The sequence below is a fragment of the Microcaecilia unicolor genome, chromosome 8 (genome assembly GCF_901765095.1).
Source record: "Microcaecilia unicolor chromosome 8, aMicUni1.1, whole genome shotgun sequence".
Taxonomy (NCBI): Eukaryota; Metazoa; Chordata; class Amphibia; order Gymnophiona; family Siphonopidae; genus Microcaecilia; species Microcaecilia unicolor.
This window is the reverse complement of record NC_044038.1, coordinates 191,477,237-191,498,933: the sequence shown is the minus strand read 5'-3', so window position 1 is coordinate 191,498,933 and position 21,697 is coordinate 191,477,237. Positions and strand designations below refer to the sequence as shown.

The 21,697-nt window shown below is 46.0% G+C and overlaps 1 protein-coding gene across 1 annotated transcript in view; it reads left to right on the top strand.

The window, feature by feature from the left end:
• Positions 1-2,423: 2,423 nt before the first annotated feature.
• HM13 (histocompatibility minor 13) overlaps positions 2,424-21,697 on the top strand; it is a 98,192-nt gene continuing 78,918 nt past the window's right edge. The window contains exon 1 of the mRNA XM_030211781.1: positions 2,424-2,694. Within this exon, the coding sequence (XP_030067641.1) occupies positions 2,506-2,694 (189 nt within the window). The 5' untranslated portion in view covers positions 2,424-2,505. The remainder of the gene's footprint in view (positions 2,695-21,697) is intronic.

Sequence of the window (21,697 nt, the reverse complement as noted above, 5' to 3'; positions counted from 1 at the left end):
GAAGGAATGGATCCTCAGAAGCTTAGCAGAGATTGGGTGGCAGCACAGGTGGTTAGGAGGCGGGGCTAGTGGTTGGGAGGCAGGGCTAGTGCTGTGCAGACTTCTACGGTCTGTGCCCTAAAAGTGGCAGATACAAATCAATGTCAGGTATACATATAAAGTAGCACATATGAGTTTATCTTGTTGGGCAGACTGGATGGACCGTACAGGTCTTTCTCTGCCGGTATCTACTATGTTACTATGTACTTACATGCACATGGTATTGCTTATTAAACCTGAAGGCAAAACCAAAGTGTGGTTAAACAATTTTGTATAAACTGTGTTGTTTACGACTTTACTTGTTATGAAATGCTTTGAGCCCTACTGATCTGTACATCTGTTGTGCTATTTTGGAGGGTGGAATCAGTCAGGTGGGTTTATAGTAAAAGTTTTTATTGTGCCATGTTGGATGGTTTACTGTTTTTTCTTGTTCTGTATGAAACTTATCAACCAACATGTTTTGCTTTTAATAAAGATGATTAAAATATAAAAAATAAGTTTTGGATGTTACTGAATTCTGTCTCACTGTATTTGCAGTTTTGGCACAGTATGAGCCATCACAAGAACAAAATATAAGAAAACCAATGGGCTGCATTAGGGGCTTATAGCCCATTTAGTTATGTTTCCACAAATGAGAGATCTGTTTGACAGAATTTTTTTTTAAGTTATAAACCACTTGTCCCTGAAACATGCTCAAACAGAATAATCCATTTGTGTATCTAAAAGGTAAAGTTCTACAAAACAGATGAAGATGTGATTACATGTGTCCCAATGAAACGAGAGTTTAATTCTACTTCCATTTAATTTCAATATATTCCACTATCTTTATAACACCATGCTTCCCAAGGCAGATTACAACAACATTTAAGATGAACTCATCATAAGTACATAAGTATTGCCATACTGGGACAGACCAAAGGTCCATCAAGCCCAGCATCCTGTTTCCAACAGTGGCCAATCCAGGTCACAAATACCTGGCAAGATCCCCCCAAAAGTACAAAACATTTTATGCTGCTTATCCCAGAAATACTGAATTTTCACCAAGTCCAATTTAAAAATGGTCTATGGACTTTTCCTTTAGGAAGCCATCCAAACCTTTTTAAAACTCTGCTAAGCTAACTGTCCTTACCATATTTTCTGGCAACAAATTCCAGAGTTGAATTACACATTGAGTAAAGAAAAACTTTCTCCGATTCGTTTTAAATTTACTACTTTGTAGTTTCATTGCATGCCCCCTGGTCCTAGTATTTTTGGATAGTGTAAACTGATGCTTCACGTCTACCCGTTCCACTCCATTCATTATTTTATAGACCTCTATCATATCTCCAAGCTGCAGAGCCCCAGCCGCTTTAGCCTTTCCTCATAGGGAAGTCGTCCCATCCCCTTTATCATTTTCATCGCCCTTCTCTGTACCTTTTCTAATTCCACTATACCTTTTTTGAGATGCGGTGACCAGAATTGAACACAATATTTGAGGTGCGGTCACACCATGGAGCGATACAAAGGCAGGAAACAGGATTTCCTCACTGAAATTTGGCCATCTGAATTGTATACAGTGTATTTATTTAGTTTTTAGTGTAGAAAAATTAGCACAAAATACAGAGTTTAAAATTGCTGTTTCTACCAGCTATAATAATTTTTAGGCAGTTTTAGTGATATTCAATTATTATTTCATGATATTTATATCTAGACTAGTAAAAAAGCCCCGTTTCTGATGCAAATGAAACGGGGGCTAGCAAGGTTTTCTTCTGTGTGCATATGGGAGTGTGTGTGTCCCTGCCCTCTGCCCTCTCTCCCTTCCCCCTCGGAGTCGAGTCCTTCATTGTTAAGTTTCCTGCTGTGCTGTGTTTGTGTTACAGAGATAGTGAGGGCATCTGCCCTCTCTCCCCTCCCCACTCTGAGTCCTTCACTGTTACAGAGAGAGCGATTTGATTTCGTGCTTTGCTGTGTTTTCCTTCACTATTTGTGTTACAGAGAGAGCGAGGGCGGGGCAGACACTCCTGGGGAAACCGGATATCTCTCCCCCTTCACACTTCCGGCTGGAGGCTTCATTTAGAACGTTGGTGGTGCCAGAGATATGGGAAGCTTTCAAATAAATTAAAAAGCTGTCCAATAAGTAAAAAAAAACAAAAAACTTTTGCCCTCCACCTTTTAAGGCACTGCCTATCCAATTGAAACAGCTTTAGACTTGTTACAGATGGACCAACAATAAAAAAACGACAATGTGAATGCAGCAGCTGATAGGTTTGCTTGCTTTGTTTTGAGTAAACGGGGGTGACGGTTGCGCTGGGAAGAGGAAACTCAGGCTGTCCTAATTGGCTTCCTTGTCTACGATGGTTATTATTTCCGCCGGTGCTTCTCGCGCAGGCGCAGTTCACTCGGACGTGACGTCACATCCTGGTTGTTGAATATGTAACGTGGCCTTAGCGGCGTTACTTAGGCTAGCCCAAATCCCAGTGCAGAAACATGGCGGAGGCAGAGGAGGTTTCTGTCCTGTCTTACCCGCTTAATAACACAGATGATGCTATCAACGGTACTGCTAAGCTTGTGGCTACGCCGGCGGGTACGGCATTGGCATACGGTAGCCTCGTCTTCATGGCCCTTCTGCCTATCTTTTACGGGGCGCTACGGAGCGTCCGCTGTGCCAAGAGTAAGGTAAGGACCGGGGCTCGACATCTTTCCCATCCCCCCCCTTACACAAATACGCTGGTATCCCCCACCACAAATATCACCCACAAACCCAGCAGCCTCAATCCCCCCCCCCCCCCAAAAAAAAATACAACGCACCCTCCCCGCTCCCAATATCAAATGCAAATCCGGCATCCAATCACTACAAGAAATACCACCCTACTACCAGACGTATCACCCATAGACCCAGCATCCCACACCCTTAAAAAAAAAAAAAAAAAAGTGCACTCATGGCCCTCCCCTTTGAATTTCACCCACATATTCATACCACCCACACATATCTGGCATTTTACTGCCACTACCAGATATATCCCTCCCAAACCTGCCCCCATCATCACCAGAAATACGTTTGTTTATGTTATTGTGATTGATAAACTGTTGCCCTTGAAATAAAAATCTAAGTGGTTTACAAAAAAATTTAATAAAATTCCATTGATCAAAAAGGGATCTACAAATGTCCTCCCCCCCTACCCTTTTATAAAGCTTTGCGGCTTTGTAAAAGTTGATGGGGGTTAGTGTAGGATAGTAAACAGGAGGCTAGAGAAGGGAGTATAGAGGCTTTAAAATTGTTGCTGTCAGAACAAGAAGACACAGCTGAAGCTACTATCCAAGCCATCTTGGAGGAGAGGTGATTGAGGTCTAGAAAATCCTGAGTGATGTAGAACAAGTAGAAGTAAATTGATTTTTTCCCCCCTCGAAAAGTACAACTAGGGGAAACTTGAGGAAGTTACATGGAAATACTTTTCAAACAAATAGGAGGAAATATTTTTCACTTAAATAGAACTGGAACTCTTTGCTTGAGGATGTATTAACAGCGGTTATTGTATCTGATTTAAAAAAAGGTTTTGACAAATTCCTGGAGAAAAGTCCATAATCTGCTATTGAGACAGACATGGGAAGCAAGTGCTTGCCCTTGGATTTCTAGTATGGAGTGTTGCCATGATTTGGGTTTCTGCCTGGTATTTGTGACCTGGCTTGGCCACTGTTTGGAAAACAGGATGCTGGGCTAGATGAACCATTGGTCTGACCTAGTATAGCTACTCTTATGTTCTACTTGACCATCTACTTGCCCAAGAATGCCAAGTTTATTTATTGGGATTTAACTGCTGTTATGAAGAGATTACCCAAGGCAGTGTACAGCAGGTCCAGTTTAACTTTAACAGCATAACAATAGCAAATTGAAATAATAGGACTAACATGAAAGTGTCAGAGACATACAATCATATAACAGAAAAGTATCAGTTCAGTACAAACAATAGTTGGTAATAGCATGGAAAAATATTCAAATAACATATTCAAACATGCATGGGATAAACATAAAGGAATCCTGTTCCGAAGGAATGGATCCTCAGAAGGTTAGCCGAGAGTGGGTGGCGGGGCTGGTGGTTGAGAGGCGAGGATATTGCTGGGCAGACTTATACGGTACAAATTAAGGTAAGGTATACACAAAAAGTAGCACATATGAGTTTATCTTGTTGGGCAGACTGGATGGACCATGCAGGTCTTTTTCTACCGTCATCTACTATGTTACTAACCCAGAAAAGGAGCCAAACTGCAAGATAAAGGAAACCAGCCTAGGTATTGTATCAGGATTCTGGTCTAAATAGATAAGCATATCAAAAGCGAACAGATTAATCTTATGCTCTTGAAAGCCAACCTAGAGACCTTGTATCTCAGGTGATTTGTCTGATTTTAGCTACCAGCGGCTCCAGGAAAAGCACGAATAACATCAGTGAGAGGGTACATCTCTGCCTAATAACTCCAAGGTTAATGCCCCATTAAGCGTGATCAGAGCTGTTGGATGACTATACAATGCTTGCACTCCCCCTAAAAATTCACCTAGGATACCAAACGGAGGGAGAACCCAGAAAAGATAATCCCAGAGAATCTTGTCAAACGCTTTCTCTGCATCTAAACTCTTTGTAATCGTGTCAACCACCCCTCCCCCTGAATCTGCAATGCTGCCAATACTTGCACAATATTAGTGGAGGCATACCGGCCTGGCACAAACCCTGCCTGATCTGCATGCACCATCAGGCAGCACCCTTCCCGGCCTCTGGACCATAATATTAGCATGTAACTTAATATCTTTATTCAAAAGTGATATTGGACGATAAGACCTGAGTGACTGTTTATCCCAGCCTGTTTGGGAGGACTACAATATAAGCATGAGTCAATCGGCTGGCCGCCTTCCCAATAGACCAGCGGTGCTGGTACAGTGCCTGAAAGGGGGGTGCTATTTTCCCCACCTAGGATTTTGTAGAACTCTGCTCCAAGCCCATCAGGACCCGGAGCCTTCGCCAGTTTAAGACGCTTAATAACCTGGGATATCTCCAGGCCCTCGATAGGAGTATTTAAAGCATCCCTCTGGGGTTGAGTCAACTAAGGCAGGGATAACCATCAAAAAAGAGTTTCGCTGCGTGCTATCTCTAGTGCCTCTATTACCTATTATAGAGGGCCCTATAGAAATCCACAAAGGCCTCTTGCACCTCTCATATAGTAGTGATCATACGTTCAGCCAGGGTACGCACACGAGGGCGAACTAGTGTAGAAATCAACTTCCCTGCCTTATTGCCCCATCTGTGGAGATTATACTTATACAGGTGGATATCCTGAGCAGCCCTACTATTCAGAAGTTAATTTGCCAAAGAATATCATTATATTCCCTCCTCACTGCACCATCTCGAGTCAAAATATGAACACCATGCACCTTATCTAATTGTATTGTCAAAGATAACAAGCGGCTATCCCAATCTCTCTGTTTACATGATGCATAAGCAAAGATTTTTCCCTTGTAACCGCCTTGCTCGCTTCCCAATAAGTTATAGGATCGATGTCCTCTGGGTCATTATCAAGTTTTTTTTTTTTTTTTTTTTTTTGTTACATTTGTACCCCGCGCTTTCCCACTCATGGCAGGCTCAATGCGGCAGGCGATGGAGGGTTAAGTGACTTGCCCAGAGTCACAAGGAGCTGCCTGTGCCGGGAATCGAACTCAGTTCCTCAGTCCCCAGGACCAAAGTCCACCACCCTAACCACTAGGCCACTCCTCCATGCTTGATGGAAAAAAAAAGCACGGAATTGTGAGCCTAAATACAAAGTAGGGTTCATGTGCCACACAGGAAACCACCCAATGTCTGCCCACACTAGACAAAGGTCCGATACTGCCTTGTCCACAATGCCAGCAGCTGTCGTCTGGGAAAGGAAAGAGGGGTCCAGCAATATATGCACATGAGAAATCATGGCCCTCGTGTCTTTATCAACCCAAGTGCATTCATGAGAAGATGGGTTCTCCTACCTTCCCAATCAGAGGGCCGTAATTTTGGTGGGTGGCAGTCTTATCAGGAGGACTACTGTGAAATTAAAATCCCTCCCCCCCCCCCCCCCAACAGTCAGCTGATATCCACTTGGTGACAGGTGCGCTAGAAGGTGGGGGGAAAAAAGGAATGAGTAGATATTGGGAGCCTAGATCAAACATAAGGCTACCTGAGCCCCCGCTAATTCCCCCACCCAAATAACATATCTTCCATCAGGATCCTGCAGACATTTATGCAATTCCACATGCGTTTCGTGAATTAAAATGACCACACCCCTTTGTCATCCATTAAAGGAAAAGTAGATCAACGCACCCACCCAGTTGTGCCACAATTTCAAATGCTTCATGCTAGAAAGATGGATCTCCTGTAAAAACGAGACATCCACCTTCCTCCTGAAGCTGTAATACTTTTGTCCCTTTAATCGGAGAGTAAATGCCATCCACATTCAAAGATGCATATCACAAACTACACATTATGCAATAGGCTGAGCCAGATCAAAATATTGGAGAGCACAGAGAAACTGTGAAGGCAGCATCCCAGCTTCGCCACCCCCACTAGGCTCCTCAAAGCCCACTGCAACCCAGCATAATCAGAGCACATTCCCATAGAGGCTTTCCATCCGTCCCCTATCTCTTCCAATCCATAAACACATTCATACCAGCAAAGCACACACACAACCACAACACATTCAACCAACTCCCAACCCCCCTACTCCTACAAAACACCCTTATCTACCCAGGAAACACCCTGTGCTTCACATCCACTTCTGTATTTATTTATTTTGCACATTTATATCCCACTTTTTTCCACAGGGATGTAGACTCAAGTGGCTTACAATATTGTACAAATACAATTACATGAAACAGGCGAGAAGGAACAGAGTTAGAAGAAACAGGGGAAAGGGAAGAGAGACTATCTGAAGATGGCAGTCAGAGATAGGCTGGTCTTTGTTAGACTTCAGATGTTGAGACGGCTCAGAGTAGCTAGGACAACTGTCTGCATGGCAATCCATGATGGCGAGCTGGTGAAATACCCATCCCCATGAACCAACTCGTGCATACAAACAATAATAGCAAGTAGGCAGAGGAAAATTCAGGAAAGTGGATCAAATCAAAACAAAGACAAAAGCAAGAGTCGGCAGACTTTCCCTCCCACATTGGGCTGATAGGTCCACTATCCTGGGAGCAAATAGCAGATAAATAGGTGACGGGAATCCCAGTGACACCACAGGTTAAGCAGGTATGCAGAGTGCTGCCAATAGAGTTCCAGAGCGTTGAAGAGTATCCAACACCAAGGCTCCTCAGCCAGCCAATTGCAACTGTCCTCCCTACTTCAGCATGTGAAGTAGCCCAGAAGAGAGGAGCACAAGGTCCAACGGCCCTCCACAGTTAGGCATCGCAATGCACCTCTGAATGCAGGAAGGCATATTATACACTTGGTCTAGTCCAATTAAAGCTGCTGCTCCAGGAAGGCCTTTAATAATTCTGGCGTCTCCATGAACATTATTGTGCACCAGGTGTGCTTGCGCAGGGGTATTGTAAAGAGAATTTAATCCCCTTGTTTAAACAGCTGCTAGCAATAAGGAGGGGTGCCTGCATAATTCTGAGACTAGCTGTGAAAATTCCTGGAACAGCATTCTCGAGCCTTGAAATGCCACCACCTTTCTCTGGCAGTATTTAGTCAGTTGTTTGGCTTTTTCTGCATAATTAAGAATGCAGGCAACAACCGGGTGATGTCGGGTCCCATGATCTCGCATCACACCAACACGATAGACCCACTCGATCCGCAGACTCTGGTCATCCAAATCCAGACCTAGTTCTCGTGGGATCCATTACTCCACAAGATTCCAAAGCAGCCCCACAATGCGAATATTGTTGTGACAATGCCTGTTCTCGATCATCAACATGTTCCTCTAAAGTCTTGCAACAGGTCTCCAGGGAGAGGTCACTTCAGAAGAAATATCCTCCTGTTGGGAAACAAGTTCCTCCACCTGCTGAATGCTGGCAGCATGCGTGTTCATAGTTTCTTTGATTTTCATCCATGGTCGCATGCAACTTAGTTTGTCTTCCAGAATATCTGCCATGTTACTTGTTATTTCTTTGATCACTGCCTTCTGCAGAGCCTCTACTGGAAGATTCTGAGCTCTCTTAGGTGAACCGCCATCTGTCACCATCTGGGCTGCGTGGATGCCCTCGTGTTCTCGAGCAGGCCATGGAGTCTTGGAGGGTATACCCTGATAAAGCATTGTACCAGCACCGTCAAATTGTACCCACCGACAATACACACTCAGGAGAGAGTCGATCAGACCCACCAAAGTACGACACAGCAAAAATTTGCAGGTAATATAGCAGAAATGTCTGGGTAGGAGAGAGGAGAGGGAATTCTAGGCGTCGGGTCAGGTTGCTGCCATCACGTGACCCCCCCCCCCCCCCCCCCAATAAGTACACATTAGAACATTTAAATAACATAGATACCATGCTAATGCTTTTCTACAGTACAGCTTACTATGTAGCCGAGAGGCTAAGTGCAGATGTACATGGGGAAAAGATGGGTAAGTTAAAAAGATAGGCCTTACAGAATGACTTAAATTTAGTCAAAGCAAATAGAGTCCAGGAGAGTATTCCAGAGACATTGGGCAATGCTGAGTGACACGTTGATTTCAGGTATGAGCAAAGAAACAGAAGGAATAGTGAGACAGCTTTGTGAGGCTGAGCAGAGGGGGTGTTGGCACATATGGGATAATAACGGAGGACAGGTAAGCAGGGTTCCCAGAGTGTAAAACTCTGTCAATATCTGAATCTTATGCTGAACTTGGTGTGGAATGGGAAGCCAGTGGTGGTGTGCAAGGAAAGGAGAGACATGATCGTACTTACGGGCATGGGAAAGTATGTAGATGAATGTGTGTTGAGTTTCTTTGGAGGATATCTGGAAGCCCTGTAGTCTAGTTTTGAAGTCACTAAGGAGTAGAGCACTATAGCATAGGTGTCGTCTTCAAGGTAGTTACGGAGGGAAGAAATGTAGCAAAAGAGAGAAAAATCAAGATTTAACCACCAAAGAAATGTGCAATTTGAAAGTCAGCTGGACTCTAGAATCATACCTAGGTATCGTAATGAGCCAACTGGGCACCACGTAACAAAAGTGTTAGGGGGCAGAACGGATGACCCAGGATCCAACTAGCAGATGTCTTAGATGGGTTAAGAACCAAGCGATTAGATGCTAACCAAGAATCAGTAGAAGTCAGACAATCTTATACCCAGGACAAGTCAGGATTGTAAGGATCCTGAGGAGGATGTTGTCCACATAGAAATAAAATTTAGTTGAAGTTTTGTGAAGTAGAGATGCAAAAGGGCTCAAAAATTATTAAGAGGGGACAAAACAGAGCCCTGGGGAGCACCACAGGGTAGGGGACCTGGACTAGATTTAGATGAGACCTGAAAAGTACAATAGGCTAGGAAGGAGGTGAACGATTCAAGTATGGTCCCAGTTTGGTTCTGGGGTTGTACTGTACATTGGATATCTGGCAGAGCAGTTATGTCTAATTTGTCTTTTAATTGGTTTATTGTATGCTTTTGCTGGATTGTCAATAAACAATATAAGTATGGTTCTAGATATCCCAACAGGAGACAGATAAATCGTGGTTGACTGAATCAAAAGTGTCACTAAGGTCCATGATGACAAGAAACCAAAAGGTAACCGAACACGAAAGTCCCACAAGGACAATAGTGGTTCACAAGAAAGTGGGGAACGGAAGAAGGCTGGACAAACCACAAGATCAATTAAAGATGTATTGCTAGTATGTATAAAACATTACCCAATAACATAAAAGCAGTACTCACTTGGCACGGAACGTGCCTGCCTCAGGAGTCTCATAATATGAGGTTAAGGATAAGCTGGTACTGCTAGGTAGAAATAGAGTAGGGTGTCTTTAAAAAGACTGTGCATGAATAACTGATGCACTAAAAAACACTTGTGGCAATGCAAAGCCAAATACTCCTTCAGACTTATCTTTCAGTGATGAAAAGGACAACATCTCCGTGATGGAAAGCTGAGTGTATGTTATTTAATAGACAATTATTGTTTCAGTTGAGTGGCCAGATTGAAAACCGGACTGATGTGGATGAAGGAAAATGGGAGGATTTGGCGTGTTAAAACAATTGAGAGAGAGCCATCTTTTCTGTTAGTTTGGAAATAAATGATGTTTGAAATAGGTTTGTATTTGGAAAGAACTGGTAATTCTAATGAAATGTTCTTTGGCGTGTACTAATGCATTCTTCAAGCTAGAGGTACTTCACCAAAAGAGAGGCTGTTATTTATAACAGTAAAAGTGGGAGAAGACCATGTCATGTGGGTTTTTTTTTTTTAATTTGCATGAAGTCTTTTTTGACAGTTAAAACATGCAGTAAGATACATAAAGCAACACAACAATGCAATGTGCTGTAACCTGACATAGTATACACCAGTTTTAACTTCCAAAAGATAGTATAGAACTTAAAGATTTTATAAACGTAAGGTTTTTTATTTTCTCCAATGCCCCCCCCTCACCTTCCATAAGAAAAAGCAAATGGCCCAGCAAGACTCAATGCTCCCACCTCTATCACCACTCACACTATGCATGAAGGATAAAAGGTTCCCAGATTGAGTGCCACTTATTCTTCTGATTGCTCCGCTAAGAGCCTCTCCATCTCACAAACATACCTCAGCTTATGAAGCCATCTCACTAGTGGAGGAGTCGAGGGCAGCTTCCAACGGGAGGCTATTACAACCCTAGCTGCATTCGTGGCATACCGCATCAATGCCTGCTGAGCAGATGAAAAGCCTGCTACCTTTACGGAAAAAAGGCAGGGCTCCAAGGGATTGAATATCCCAGCCATCTCTGCAACTTACTATGAATCGATTTCCAGAAAGCCCTTATTTTCACACATGCCCACCAAACATGCCCTATTGTGCCTCTAACACCACAACCTCTCCAGCACAAACCCGATGACGCGGGATATATGCGCCGAAGGCGTTCAGGTGTCAGGTACCATCTAAACAGCACTTTTACTACTTTTTCCTAAAGGGCACATGAGAAGACACCCTTGCCGCTGCCCGCTCTATTCTCTCCCACTCAGCCTCCGCCAGGTCTAAACCTAGTTCCCTCTGCCCCCCCCCCCCCCCCCCCCCCCCACAAAACCCACTACCCACAAATGTACTGCACTCACTAAAACTGCTCCAGGGACCTGCATACAGCCTCTAGGACTTATTGCTGCTGTTTAACTTTGGCACACCAGTTCACACCTGAAGACTAATCTCTTTGAAAAAGTCCTTTATTTGAATAAGCACGTTTACTCACAGTTAACTGCAGATCAGAGGTTGTGCCCCACTGGCAAAGAGTCCCCTGGTACTAAGATGAGCAGTAGGTCAGAGCTGGCACAATGGTGTACAATGCCCTCTTTCAGCACCATTCAAGGTAAGAACTACATTCTCTAACATGGGTAACACAGGAAAGGGGACTAAAAATGGCCACTACCGCATGGACTACAACAGGAAACGAAACAGGGCACAATCTGACCCAGTAAGCTTGGGGAAAGCACCAGGGAGTAGAGCTTACCAATACCTACACCCACCACAATGCATTGCTGATGTGACTCTGCAGTGCAAATAACAGAAAAGGTGTCACTCACTCCAGAGCCACATCACAAGAAGGAAAAGGCTGTCGGAGGACAGAACACATTCTGCTGTCATGGAGGTGGGTACGGCATTTGAGGCTGGCATACAGGCTGGGAAAAAAAGTGTTTAAAGTGGGGTTTTTTTGGTGGGAGGGGGTTAGTGACCACTAGGGGAGTACGGGGAGGTCATGTCCCGCTTCCTTCCGGTGGTCATGTGGTCAGTTTGGGCACCTTTTTGAGGCTTGGTCGTGAAAATAAAAGGACCAAGTAAACCCGGCGAAATACTGCTTAACGCCTTTTTTTTTTTCCATTATCGGCGAAAGCCGGCTATCTGGTAGCAACGCCCATACCCACCCATGTCCCGCCTTTGCTTTGACGCCAACACGCCCCTTTGAACTTTCGCCGGCGAAGCGATGGGAAAGCAGCAATGCTGTAAAAAAAAAAACCAGCTTTCGATTATACCGATTTCACCGCTTTTCTGAGATCGCCGGCCATCTCCCGATTTGTGTCAGGAAATGGCCAGCGATCACTTTCGATTATGAGCTGGATAGTCAAATGCTTCCACCTCCCACTCCCTCCCCCCAGGAAGCTATCATCTTATCCTAGTACCCATGCACAATCAAACCACCACCACCCAAAAAATCATAAGCAAAGCATACCAACCCTGCATTTTTATGTCGTGACTGCAACGCTCATCAAATAATTCAGGAATTTAGCAAAATAAAATAAACGCTATCATAAATTGTTCAAACTGTACAGCCCCATCCACTCCAAAGGGAGAAGAGAATCCTTCCCACCCCCACCCCCAGATGCCAGCTCTGCCCTGTCACAACAGAACAATAGTCCTAACTCCAGGAAAGAAAAACTTATTTGCTGACCCCTTGAGGCCCAGTGGAGGCTCACACAAAAGAGGTCACTGAATCAGAGCCTAATGCCAAGAAGATAATCGGCACAGGGCCCAGCATAGTCATTAGAGTGTTGGAGGATCCTCTTGAGGCCACCACCCCCTCCGGCAAGCTGTAGGGGGCTTCCTCCAAATCCTTGGCTAGAGACCTCGAGGACTCAGAGCCAGAGTCATTCGTCATCAGAGTTCTGGGAGATCGGCTGACTGATAGACTGTGAGGTCATCTGTGAGGCTAACCCCTTCTGTCAGGAGGGGTGTCTCTGGCACTGTGGTAAGGGTAACAGTTCCTTAGATGGTGAAAGAGGCATGCAAATTGCAGACTGCTTTCTTGAAGAGTCAAAACTAGCAATAAGCACAGACCATTGACCCCTTCTTGAGTTTTCAAAAAAGATTTAATCTCTTTAGGAGTGGTAAAGAATCTTCTTTTCCCATTCACAATTATCACCAACTTGACCGGATGTGCAAAGTCCCACTTGTAGGCCTTTAACCTGCAGCTCTTTTTTTTTTTTTTTAATAAGTCCATAGCTCTTTGTGCTTACGTATGATTTCCAAATTTAAATCCGGGAAAATTCAGATTTGTTATGATTGGGGTCAGAACCCCTCTCAAACTTACCTCTTTCCTGGAGGTCAGCTTCTTAGCTGGCTTCTGTTTCTTTTTTCTGTCCTTTCTGAGCTGGCTCTGTCTCTCTGTGCTGGCAGCTTCCAGCAGCAGGGCTCTAATTGTTTCACTATACTGCACCTGTGTGGGTAGTCTGAGTTGCTCTAACTCTCTTTGGGTGTACTGGCTTCAAGTGTTTCACGGTGTTGCATTGGTGTGGGTTGGGCCTCTATGGTTTTCAGTGTGCTCTCTGGGTTAGTGTGCTGTTGCCTGGGTCTAGGGAGTGTGACATCATCAGGGAGGGCCTTGATAAGGAAGTGGGTTCTTTCCTTCAGGGCCTTCGCAACGTTTGCATCTGGCTACTTGCTTTAGGTCCAGGTTAGGTTAGTGCAGTCAGTGTGCACTTGTGTTGTGTGTGTTTGACTTCCCTGTCTTTCCCTTTGGCTCCTCTGCTTTCCCTTTTGCTACGGTGTGTAGCACTGCTGTTAGTGCAGTGCTGGAGTTTGGTGCTGGGAGCACCCTTGTTAGTAAGTGTTTAGGAAGCACCTTTTGTTGTTGGGGTATTTGGCTTTCCTGCTTGTTTCCTTGTGCTTGCCCCGCTTTTCCTCATGACCTGTGTTTAGCTGCTGTAGCTGGGTGCTTAGGAAGTACCAGGGTGAGAACCCATGTTTAGCTGCTGCAGCTTGGTGCTTAGGAAGTACCAGTGTTAGGTCTGGCATTTGTCTTCCCTTCCTTTTCCTTTGTGGTTTCCCTGCACTTCTGTTAGTGTAGGGCGTAGGGGCACCCCTGTTAGTTTCTGTTAGGAGCACTGCTGTTAGTGGAGGGCTTAGGAGCTTTTCTGTTGTTGCTGGGCTTAGGAACACTTTTGGTCACTTTAGGAGTTAGGTGCACTTCAGTTACAGCTTGTTCTAGTCCTGGTCCCTATGTCGTCCAGTAAGTCCTGCCGGCTACTCGAACCCATGAGCTCAACTCCTGGGGGGCTTAGTAGCTAAGTGCAGGTGAAGCTGTGTGGACCAGTCCAGTGTGCTCCAGTCCGGAGGACCAGTCCAGTGTGCTCCAGTCCAGTGTGTTCCGGTCCGGTGTGTGTTCCAGTCCGGGTGATTGCAGTCCAGTGTTCCAGTCCTGTGTCCTCCAGTCTGGGGGATTCCAGTCCATGTGTTCCGGTTCGCTGGGCAGTGCCTGCAGTCCCTGCCGGTGTGCTTACCCAGTGTTGGTTGGTGGGTTTTGCCTGCTGCTGTCGCTCCTCGTCAGCAGCCCAAGGGCTCACGTTTGCTCCAGAGCCCAGCCCCGCGGGCTCTGAACCTGAGAACCTGACAAGATTTGCATGTTTTCAAATACATAGGATTTTTCCCTTCACACCTGCTTGAGAATATGGTCAGTATCCTGAAAGTGTAACAGCTTGACCACAAATGCATGTAGAGGTAGATTCGCATCTAGCTTAGGCCGCAAATCCCTGTGTGCTCTTTCTGTTTCAAAAGGTGGGCTAGAGGTGACCCCTGGAAAGCATATAGTCAGAAACCAGTGAATATAGAATATAGGTAACAGGATTTCAGCAAAGTCTTTGATACGGTTCCTCACAGAAGACTCCTAAATAAGCTGAGAGGGCTGAACTTAGACCCAAAGTAGTGAACTGGATAGGAAACTGGTTGACCGACAGACGCCAGAGGGTGGTGGAAAATGGAATCCACTCAGAGGAAAGAAAGGTACAGAAATCCAAAAGCGATGTCCCAGATAGGTGGGGAGAGATTGATAAGCTCGGCTCAGGAGAGGGACTTTGGGGTGATGGTGTTCGAGGATCCAAAGTTGCACTATTTTGTCACCAAGGCAGTGGCTGTGGCCAGAAGGATGCTAGGCTACAAAGAGAGGGGTATAACCAGTAAAAGAAACGGTGGTGTTGCCCCTCTTAAGTCGTTGATGAGGCCCCACTTGGAATATTGTGTTCTGGAGGCCGTATCTCACTAAGGATGTAAAAAGACTTGAAGCAGTTCAAATCCTAAATAATTCTCACCTCCAACGTTCTAATCTTGCTGCCTGTGTCCGTGGCTCCTTCGGAGTTGCTGAGCTAGGCTCCGAAGTCAGGCTGACGTCACAGTTGCCATTATGCTGTGAACTTCAGAACCCGCGAAAAAAGGAAAAAAAAAACATTCCATGCCTCACAGCTGATCCATGTCCAATGACCCTGCTCTCTCACCTGCCTCCTCCCCTCCAGCCACCCAGGTTGTGTAGCGAATTCTTCGGGGCAGGCAGGAAAGATCCCCGGTCCTACCTGCCCGCTGCTGGCGCTGACCCTCCCCTGCTGCCGGATCACTGTTCAAAATGGCCGCCGAGACTTCCAAGGGCGAACTCATGACACTACAGCAGGGGGAGAGGCGGGTCGCTGGACATGGGTGGCTGCAGGGGGGGCAGGGGAGAGAGGAGGGTCGCTGGACCTGGGTGGCTGCAGGGAGGGCAGGGGGAGAGGAGGGTCGCTGGACTTGGGTGGCTGGAGGGGGGCAGGGGAGAGGAGGGTCGCTGGACATGGGTGGCTGTAGGGGGGACAGGGGGAGAGGAGGGTCGCTGGACATGGGTGGCTGCAGGGGGGGGAGGGGGTGAGGGGGTCCTGAGACCAGAGAGGTGGGGGTGGAATGGGGTCCTCAGACCATAAAGGGGGGGGAGGGGGCTCCTGAGAGAGGGGGGGTGGGGGCACACACTCTGTGTCTCACACACTCTCTCTGTCTGTCACACACACTCTCTCAAACACACACACACTCTGTCTCTCTCTTTCTCCTCTGACACACACTCCATCTCTCACACACACACACTCCAAGGAAAACCTTGCTAGCGCTCGTTTCATTTCTGACAGAAACGGGCCTTTTTTACTAGTAACAAATAAAAGCAACGAAAAGAGGTCACATGACGCCATGATAAGGAGCGGCTGGTGAAAAACTCCGCTCCTGCCAGCTTACCAACTAGCCCCTCGAAATCTGCGAATTTCACCGTAGAACGAGTCTTTTTAAGGCAGCTAAAGAATACTTGTAGGGTGTGGAGCATCGTACTGCTAATTAAAACCTTTATGGCGGCGAAAGGCGTCCGAAAAGAGAGGGAGAAGATGCGAGCCGGAGAGAACAAAATGGTGGCTCTGGCTAGCCCGGCTGCGACCTCTCTCAGCTCGGCGGAGGTGGCGGCGGAGGTGATGAGCGCGATGGAGCCCTTACTAGATAGGAGGCTGAGCCCCATCGACAGCAAGCTAGCCCAGGTTCAAGAACATCTGGAACAGCTCAATAAAGACCTTGCAGACTTTCAGCAACGTCATGGAGCCCTGGAAGTTAGAGTGCTGCAAATGGAGGGAGAAAATGCAACACTAAAACTTATAGTATAAGGCTATGAGGAGAAACTCGAAGATCTTGAAAACTGATTGCGAAGGAATAACCTACGATTTGTGGGCTACCAGAGGCATTGGAGGGAAGCAGTTTGCGGGCATTCTTGGAATGGTGGCTTCAGGAGCAGATACAGATCCCAGCAGACTTGGGGGAACTCCAGGTGAAACGAGCGCACCAGGTGGGCCCTAGACACCCAGAGAATGCACGCCCGCGAGTGGTGATTTGCCGCGTGCTGAATTTTGCGCACAAAGAAGCCATACTGCAAGCCTTACGTAAAGACCAGGAGTTGCGCTATGACAGTAAAAAAAATTTGTGCTTCCAGGATTATGCAGTGGCGGCGTAGAGGAGGAAGTTCTCACCTATATGCACCAGACTGTTTGCTATGAAAATCCGTTTCGCTCTACAATATCCGGCCAAACTAAGAGTAACGTACCAGGTGGATACGAAGATATATTCGACAGTGGAGCAAGCGTAAGCTTTTTTGAACTCGGTAGAGCCTAAATGAGCGAGAGTCTGGAAAGGAAATTCGGGATTGTTCCAGGAGGAAAGGAGTTGCCAAGCACCGGTGTTCGATTTACAGTGGAATATACAAATTTGATGATATAGTTGGCTTGAGTAAAGAAGAACAGCTGGATTTGTGTAGAGGAGCTTCTGTCCTTGCAGAGTCTGTTTTTGAGATACTGGTAAAGATTTGACTAAGGACTAACGAAGTTAAGTCGTGACCCTGCCAGGACTACACCTTGCAGAATGAGCAAGCTCCTGCTCGCTGGCTGTCCGTTAAGGTCACCAACAGTTTTTAAGAGTGAAGCTGCTTGGAAAGACTCTACTTAAATACCTGTTTCTTTAGATTAGATGGACAATTGAGGGAGTTGGGCTGTTATGTAGTCTGGCAAGAACAGTTGCCCGAGCTCTAGAGACTTTGACTATGCAAGAGTTGTGAAGATTTATCAGCTGAGGACCTGGAACTGATACTGAGATCCTGATGAGTATGTGGGTAATTGGGGACGTGAAATGTTGTTGAGTTATCTTACAAGAGGGGTTGGGGGTGAGTGGTGGTAAACGTGATGGTCTCATGTAGGGACGGGGGGACTATATGGGGAAGTTTGAGGAGAGTAGGGTGGGGGGTTAGGGGGAGAGGGAAAGGTGGGGAGGGAGAGGGGTAAGAACCTGGGGAGCCGTATTAGATGGGCTTAGGTGGGAGTATTGGAAGTTCATTTACAAGATTGGAGGAGGGCAGAGGCTGGGACGCCTTCCTCTGCTGCAGGTTGGGTTTGTAGGTGCTAAGAATTACCAGATAATACATGAGAGACCCTGAAAGTGATTACATGGAATGTGGGAGGCATTATGTCTCCTATTAAGCGAACTAAGATTGTACAACACCTGCAAAGACACAAAGTAGATATTGCTATACTCCAGGAAACTCACTTAGATTCTGAACATGCTAAACTCCGCACTTGGTGGGTGGGGGAATATGTGTCCGCAGCAGCTCGGGGGAAAAAGGGGGGGTGCCATTTTGATTAGGAAAGGAATATTAGATAAGTTAGAGCTACGTTTTGCTGATCCGGGAGGGAGGTTTCTGCTTTGTGTAGCTATTGTTCAGCGCCAAAAGATCTTGCTGGGGAATGTATATGCTCCCAATCAATACGACCGGAAGTTTTATAAGTTGATCATGTCAAAATTATTGGCGGGTGCCCCCTTACCCATGATAGTGGGAGGAGACTTTAATATGGTTATGGACCCACTGATGGACAGCTCAGGGTCTCAGAGGCAAAATCTTAGACGGGAGGAAAGGGGGCTGCCCAATCTTTGCCAACAGGTGGGTCTAGTGGACATTTGGAGGATATTACATCCACAAGAGCAGGACTACACACACCTCTCCCAGGCATACGGCACTGAAGCCCGCATTGATTATTTGTTTTCAGACCAACTGTTTGGTTCAGTTACACAATTGGCCCTGGGGACTTATGTGATATCTGATCATGTCTGGGTGGAAATGAGCTGGTCACAGAGGGGCGTGAGGGGAAAACGCAGACGCTGGACTTTTCCATTAGAGCTGTATCAGGATTCAATATTTAAGGCCTCAATTCAGAAATGTTGGCAGGATTATAAATTACATAATGATAGACATGTGGAAGACAGAGTGCTGTATTGGGAAGCAGCCAAGGCAGTACTAAGGGGCGAGATAATTAGCTATATGTCCCACAAACGCAAGGCTAGAGACCAGGAAGTCCTACGGTTGAGTAAACGTTTAAGTGCGGCTAGAAGACGATATGGGCAGATACCAACTACAGCAAATAAGCAACATATATTAACTCTCCAAACGGCACTAAATGAACTCCATCAGAGGGCCCTGAAATCGTAGGTTTTATACCAACTCCATAAACACGGAAACAAAGGGGGTAGGCTAATGGTGCGCCTCATAGCGGCTAAGCAAGGTAATGCGAGGATTTTAGCCATGAAGTCGCGGCAGGGAGCTCGAGTTCATACGGATCACGAATTTGGTGAGATATTTTATAGCTTTTACAAGCAGTTGTATGAGGCCCTGCAAGATGAGGGACTCCCGGGAGAGCTTTATTTAAACCATATTAGACTGCCGAAGGTGTCGCGGAGGGATGAGCAGCGGCTTAATTGCCCCATAACAGTAGAGGAGGTGCTATTGACCATTAAACAAAGTGCACTTACTAAAGCGCCGGGGGTGGATTGGTATAGGGTTGAATTTTATAAGATCATGGGGGAGGAGATAGCAGAACCTTTGGCGCATATGTTCAATGTATTATAGAAAAAGAACATTTGCCCCCTGCTCTGAACGCTGCTTGTATCATTGTGATCCCAAAGAAGAGGAGAGACCCAGAATTGGCTGAATATTATAGGTCAATCTCGTTATTAAACTACGAGGTGAAGCTGATGGCCAAGATTATGGCAAATAGATTAGTTAGAATTCTGCCAAAATTAATTCGGGACTCTCAAGTAGGTTTCGTGAGAGGATGGACAATCGCCAAAAATGTTAGGAGGGTTTTGGCCTCCCTAGAAGCCAGGCACCGGGGGATATTTAACTCATTATTGGTTAGCTTCGACGCCGAGAAGGCTTTTGACCGTGTGTAATGGAGTTTTTTGGAGGTGGTGCTGCGGAAATACGGATTTTCGGGTAGTTTTTTGTCAGGGATAAAAGCCTAATATTCGAACCCGAAGGCTAAAGTATCGATTAATGAGATAGAAACAGCGGAATTTGAGATAAGAAGGGGAACCCAACAGGGTTGCCCGTTGTCACCCCTCTTGTTTGTGTTGACATTAGATCCGCTAATAAGGGACATTGAGGAGCAGCCGGTGAGGAGCAGCCGGTGGTGGTGGGTGTCAGGATAGGAAAGGAGGTTTTTTAAGTGGCAGCTTTCGCGGATGATATCTTGGTCCATCTAACGAAACCACGGGAATCACTGACGGCCTTACTGGAGATCTTTGCTGAATATGGGGACTATGCGGGCCTACACTTGAATTTAGGAAAATCGGAAGCTCTGTCCTCCTCGGAGGAGGTCTGGAGTTGCTGGAGAGGTGACTTCCCATTGAGAAGAACACTCAATTCTTTTAAATACTTAGGGATTCTGCTACCTATGAACACATCAGCATTACATGATATTAATATCACCTGGCTGCTAGAGGTGGACCCGTAAGATGCTTCAAGGCTGGCAAGACCTGCCGCTGCCTCTGGTGGGTAGAGTGAACTTGGTGAAAATGGTACTATTTCCTAGGTGGCTTTACGTATTACAGACAATTCCTCTCTGGTTGCGTCGCAAAGATTTGAAGTGTTTTTATAGATTGGTGTCAAAATTCTTTTGGAGGAATAAGAAACCTAGAATTCGATTTTCGCATTTGATCGGGCGATGGAACCGGGGAGGAATAGGTATGCTGGACTTAGCGGTATACAACCAAGCATGCCAGATGAGACACCTGGGAGATTGGTGCTTAGATACTCAGATATACACCCCAATGGCCATGGAGGCTGAATATTTTGAAGCTAATCAGTTATTCTCACTATTACATCATAAGGCACGCCAGCTTCCTGACAATTTTAGAACATGTGTGCTGTTGAAATCACTTCGGGAAGAGTGGGGAGTACTTATTCGGCACTTAGGTGGGGACCCGGCTGCGACAGATCAACTTACTATAAGAGGTAATTGTGACTTCCCACCGGGCATGTCTAGTCAAACTTTTATTGTATGGGCTCAGCAGGGAATCACATGCTTGGCAGATTTAGTTGATGAAGATGGGCAGCCCCTTTCAGATGAGGATTTAGTGGGTCGGGTTGGAGAGTCTTGGGGTAATAGATTTGCTTTAAGGCAGGTGAGGCACTATGTTACCTCCTTGCCCAGGGATCTCTTGAGAGTCCCATTGGGGAGCAAGATTCAAGAGCACAATCTCATTATATAAGGAACTAATCAAGTGGCAGCCCCCCCAAGGACCACGAGTTCTTAAGGAAGTCCTGGGAGAGAGAGCTGGGTTCGTCATTGAGACTCTGGGATATACCTAAATCAGTAGCAAGCATTCCTTTGCTGGTGTCAGATGCCAGATTGAGAGAATGTGCATATAGATGCATTTATAGAGGTTATGTGGCTCCTTCTCAATTGGTGCATATGGGAGGTAATCAAGGTTCGGAATGTCTTAAATGTGGGAGGAGCCCGGGTACTTTATTACGTATGTTTTGGGGATGCCCAGTTCTGAAGAGGTTCTGGAGTCAAATTCGAAGGTTCTGGGAACTGCAACTTAGCATCCCGGTGTTGGGGACAATAGAGCAATTACTGTTGGATGTACCAGGGGCCTTTGGAGGTAGGAATCGTTTTGATACTAATGCTGCGTAAGATGTGCCTAGTAGCAAGGAAATGCATTCTACAATATTGGACGGTTAAAAATCCCCCGGCCTACTGGCACTGGAGGAATCAATTACATCAGTTGGTTTCCTGGGAGGCTAGAGATGCTAGGCTCTCCCAGAGGAGACAAATTACTTTCCTGGCAATTTGGGGTCCATATTTGCAAATTTTAATTCCTAGAGGACATAGCTTACTTCTCAATGAGGGTTGAACTTTCCAGTATGATAGAGTGTGGCTCCTGCAGGTTCCTGAGAGGGAGGGGGGATGATAAGGGGGTTAAAGGGGGGG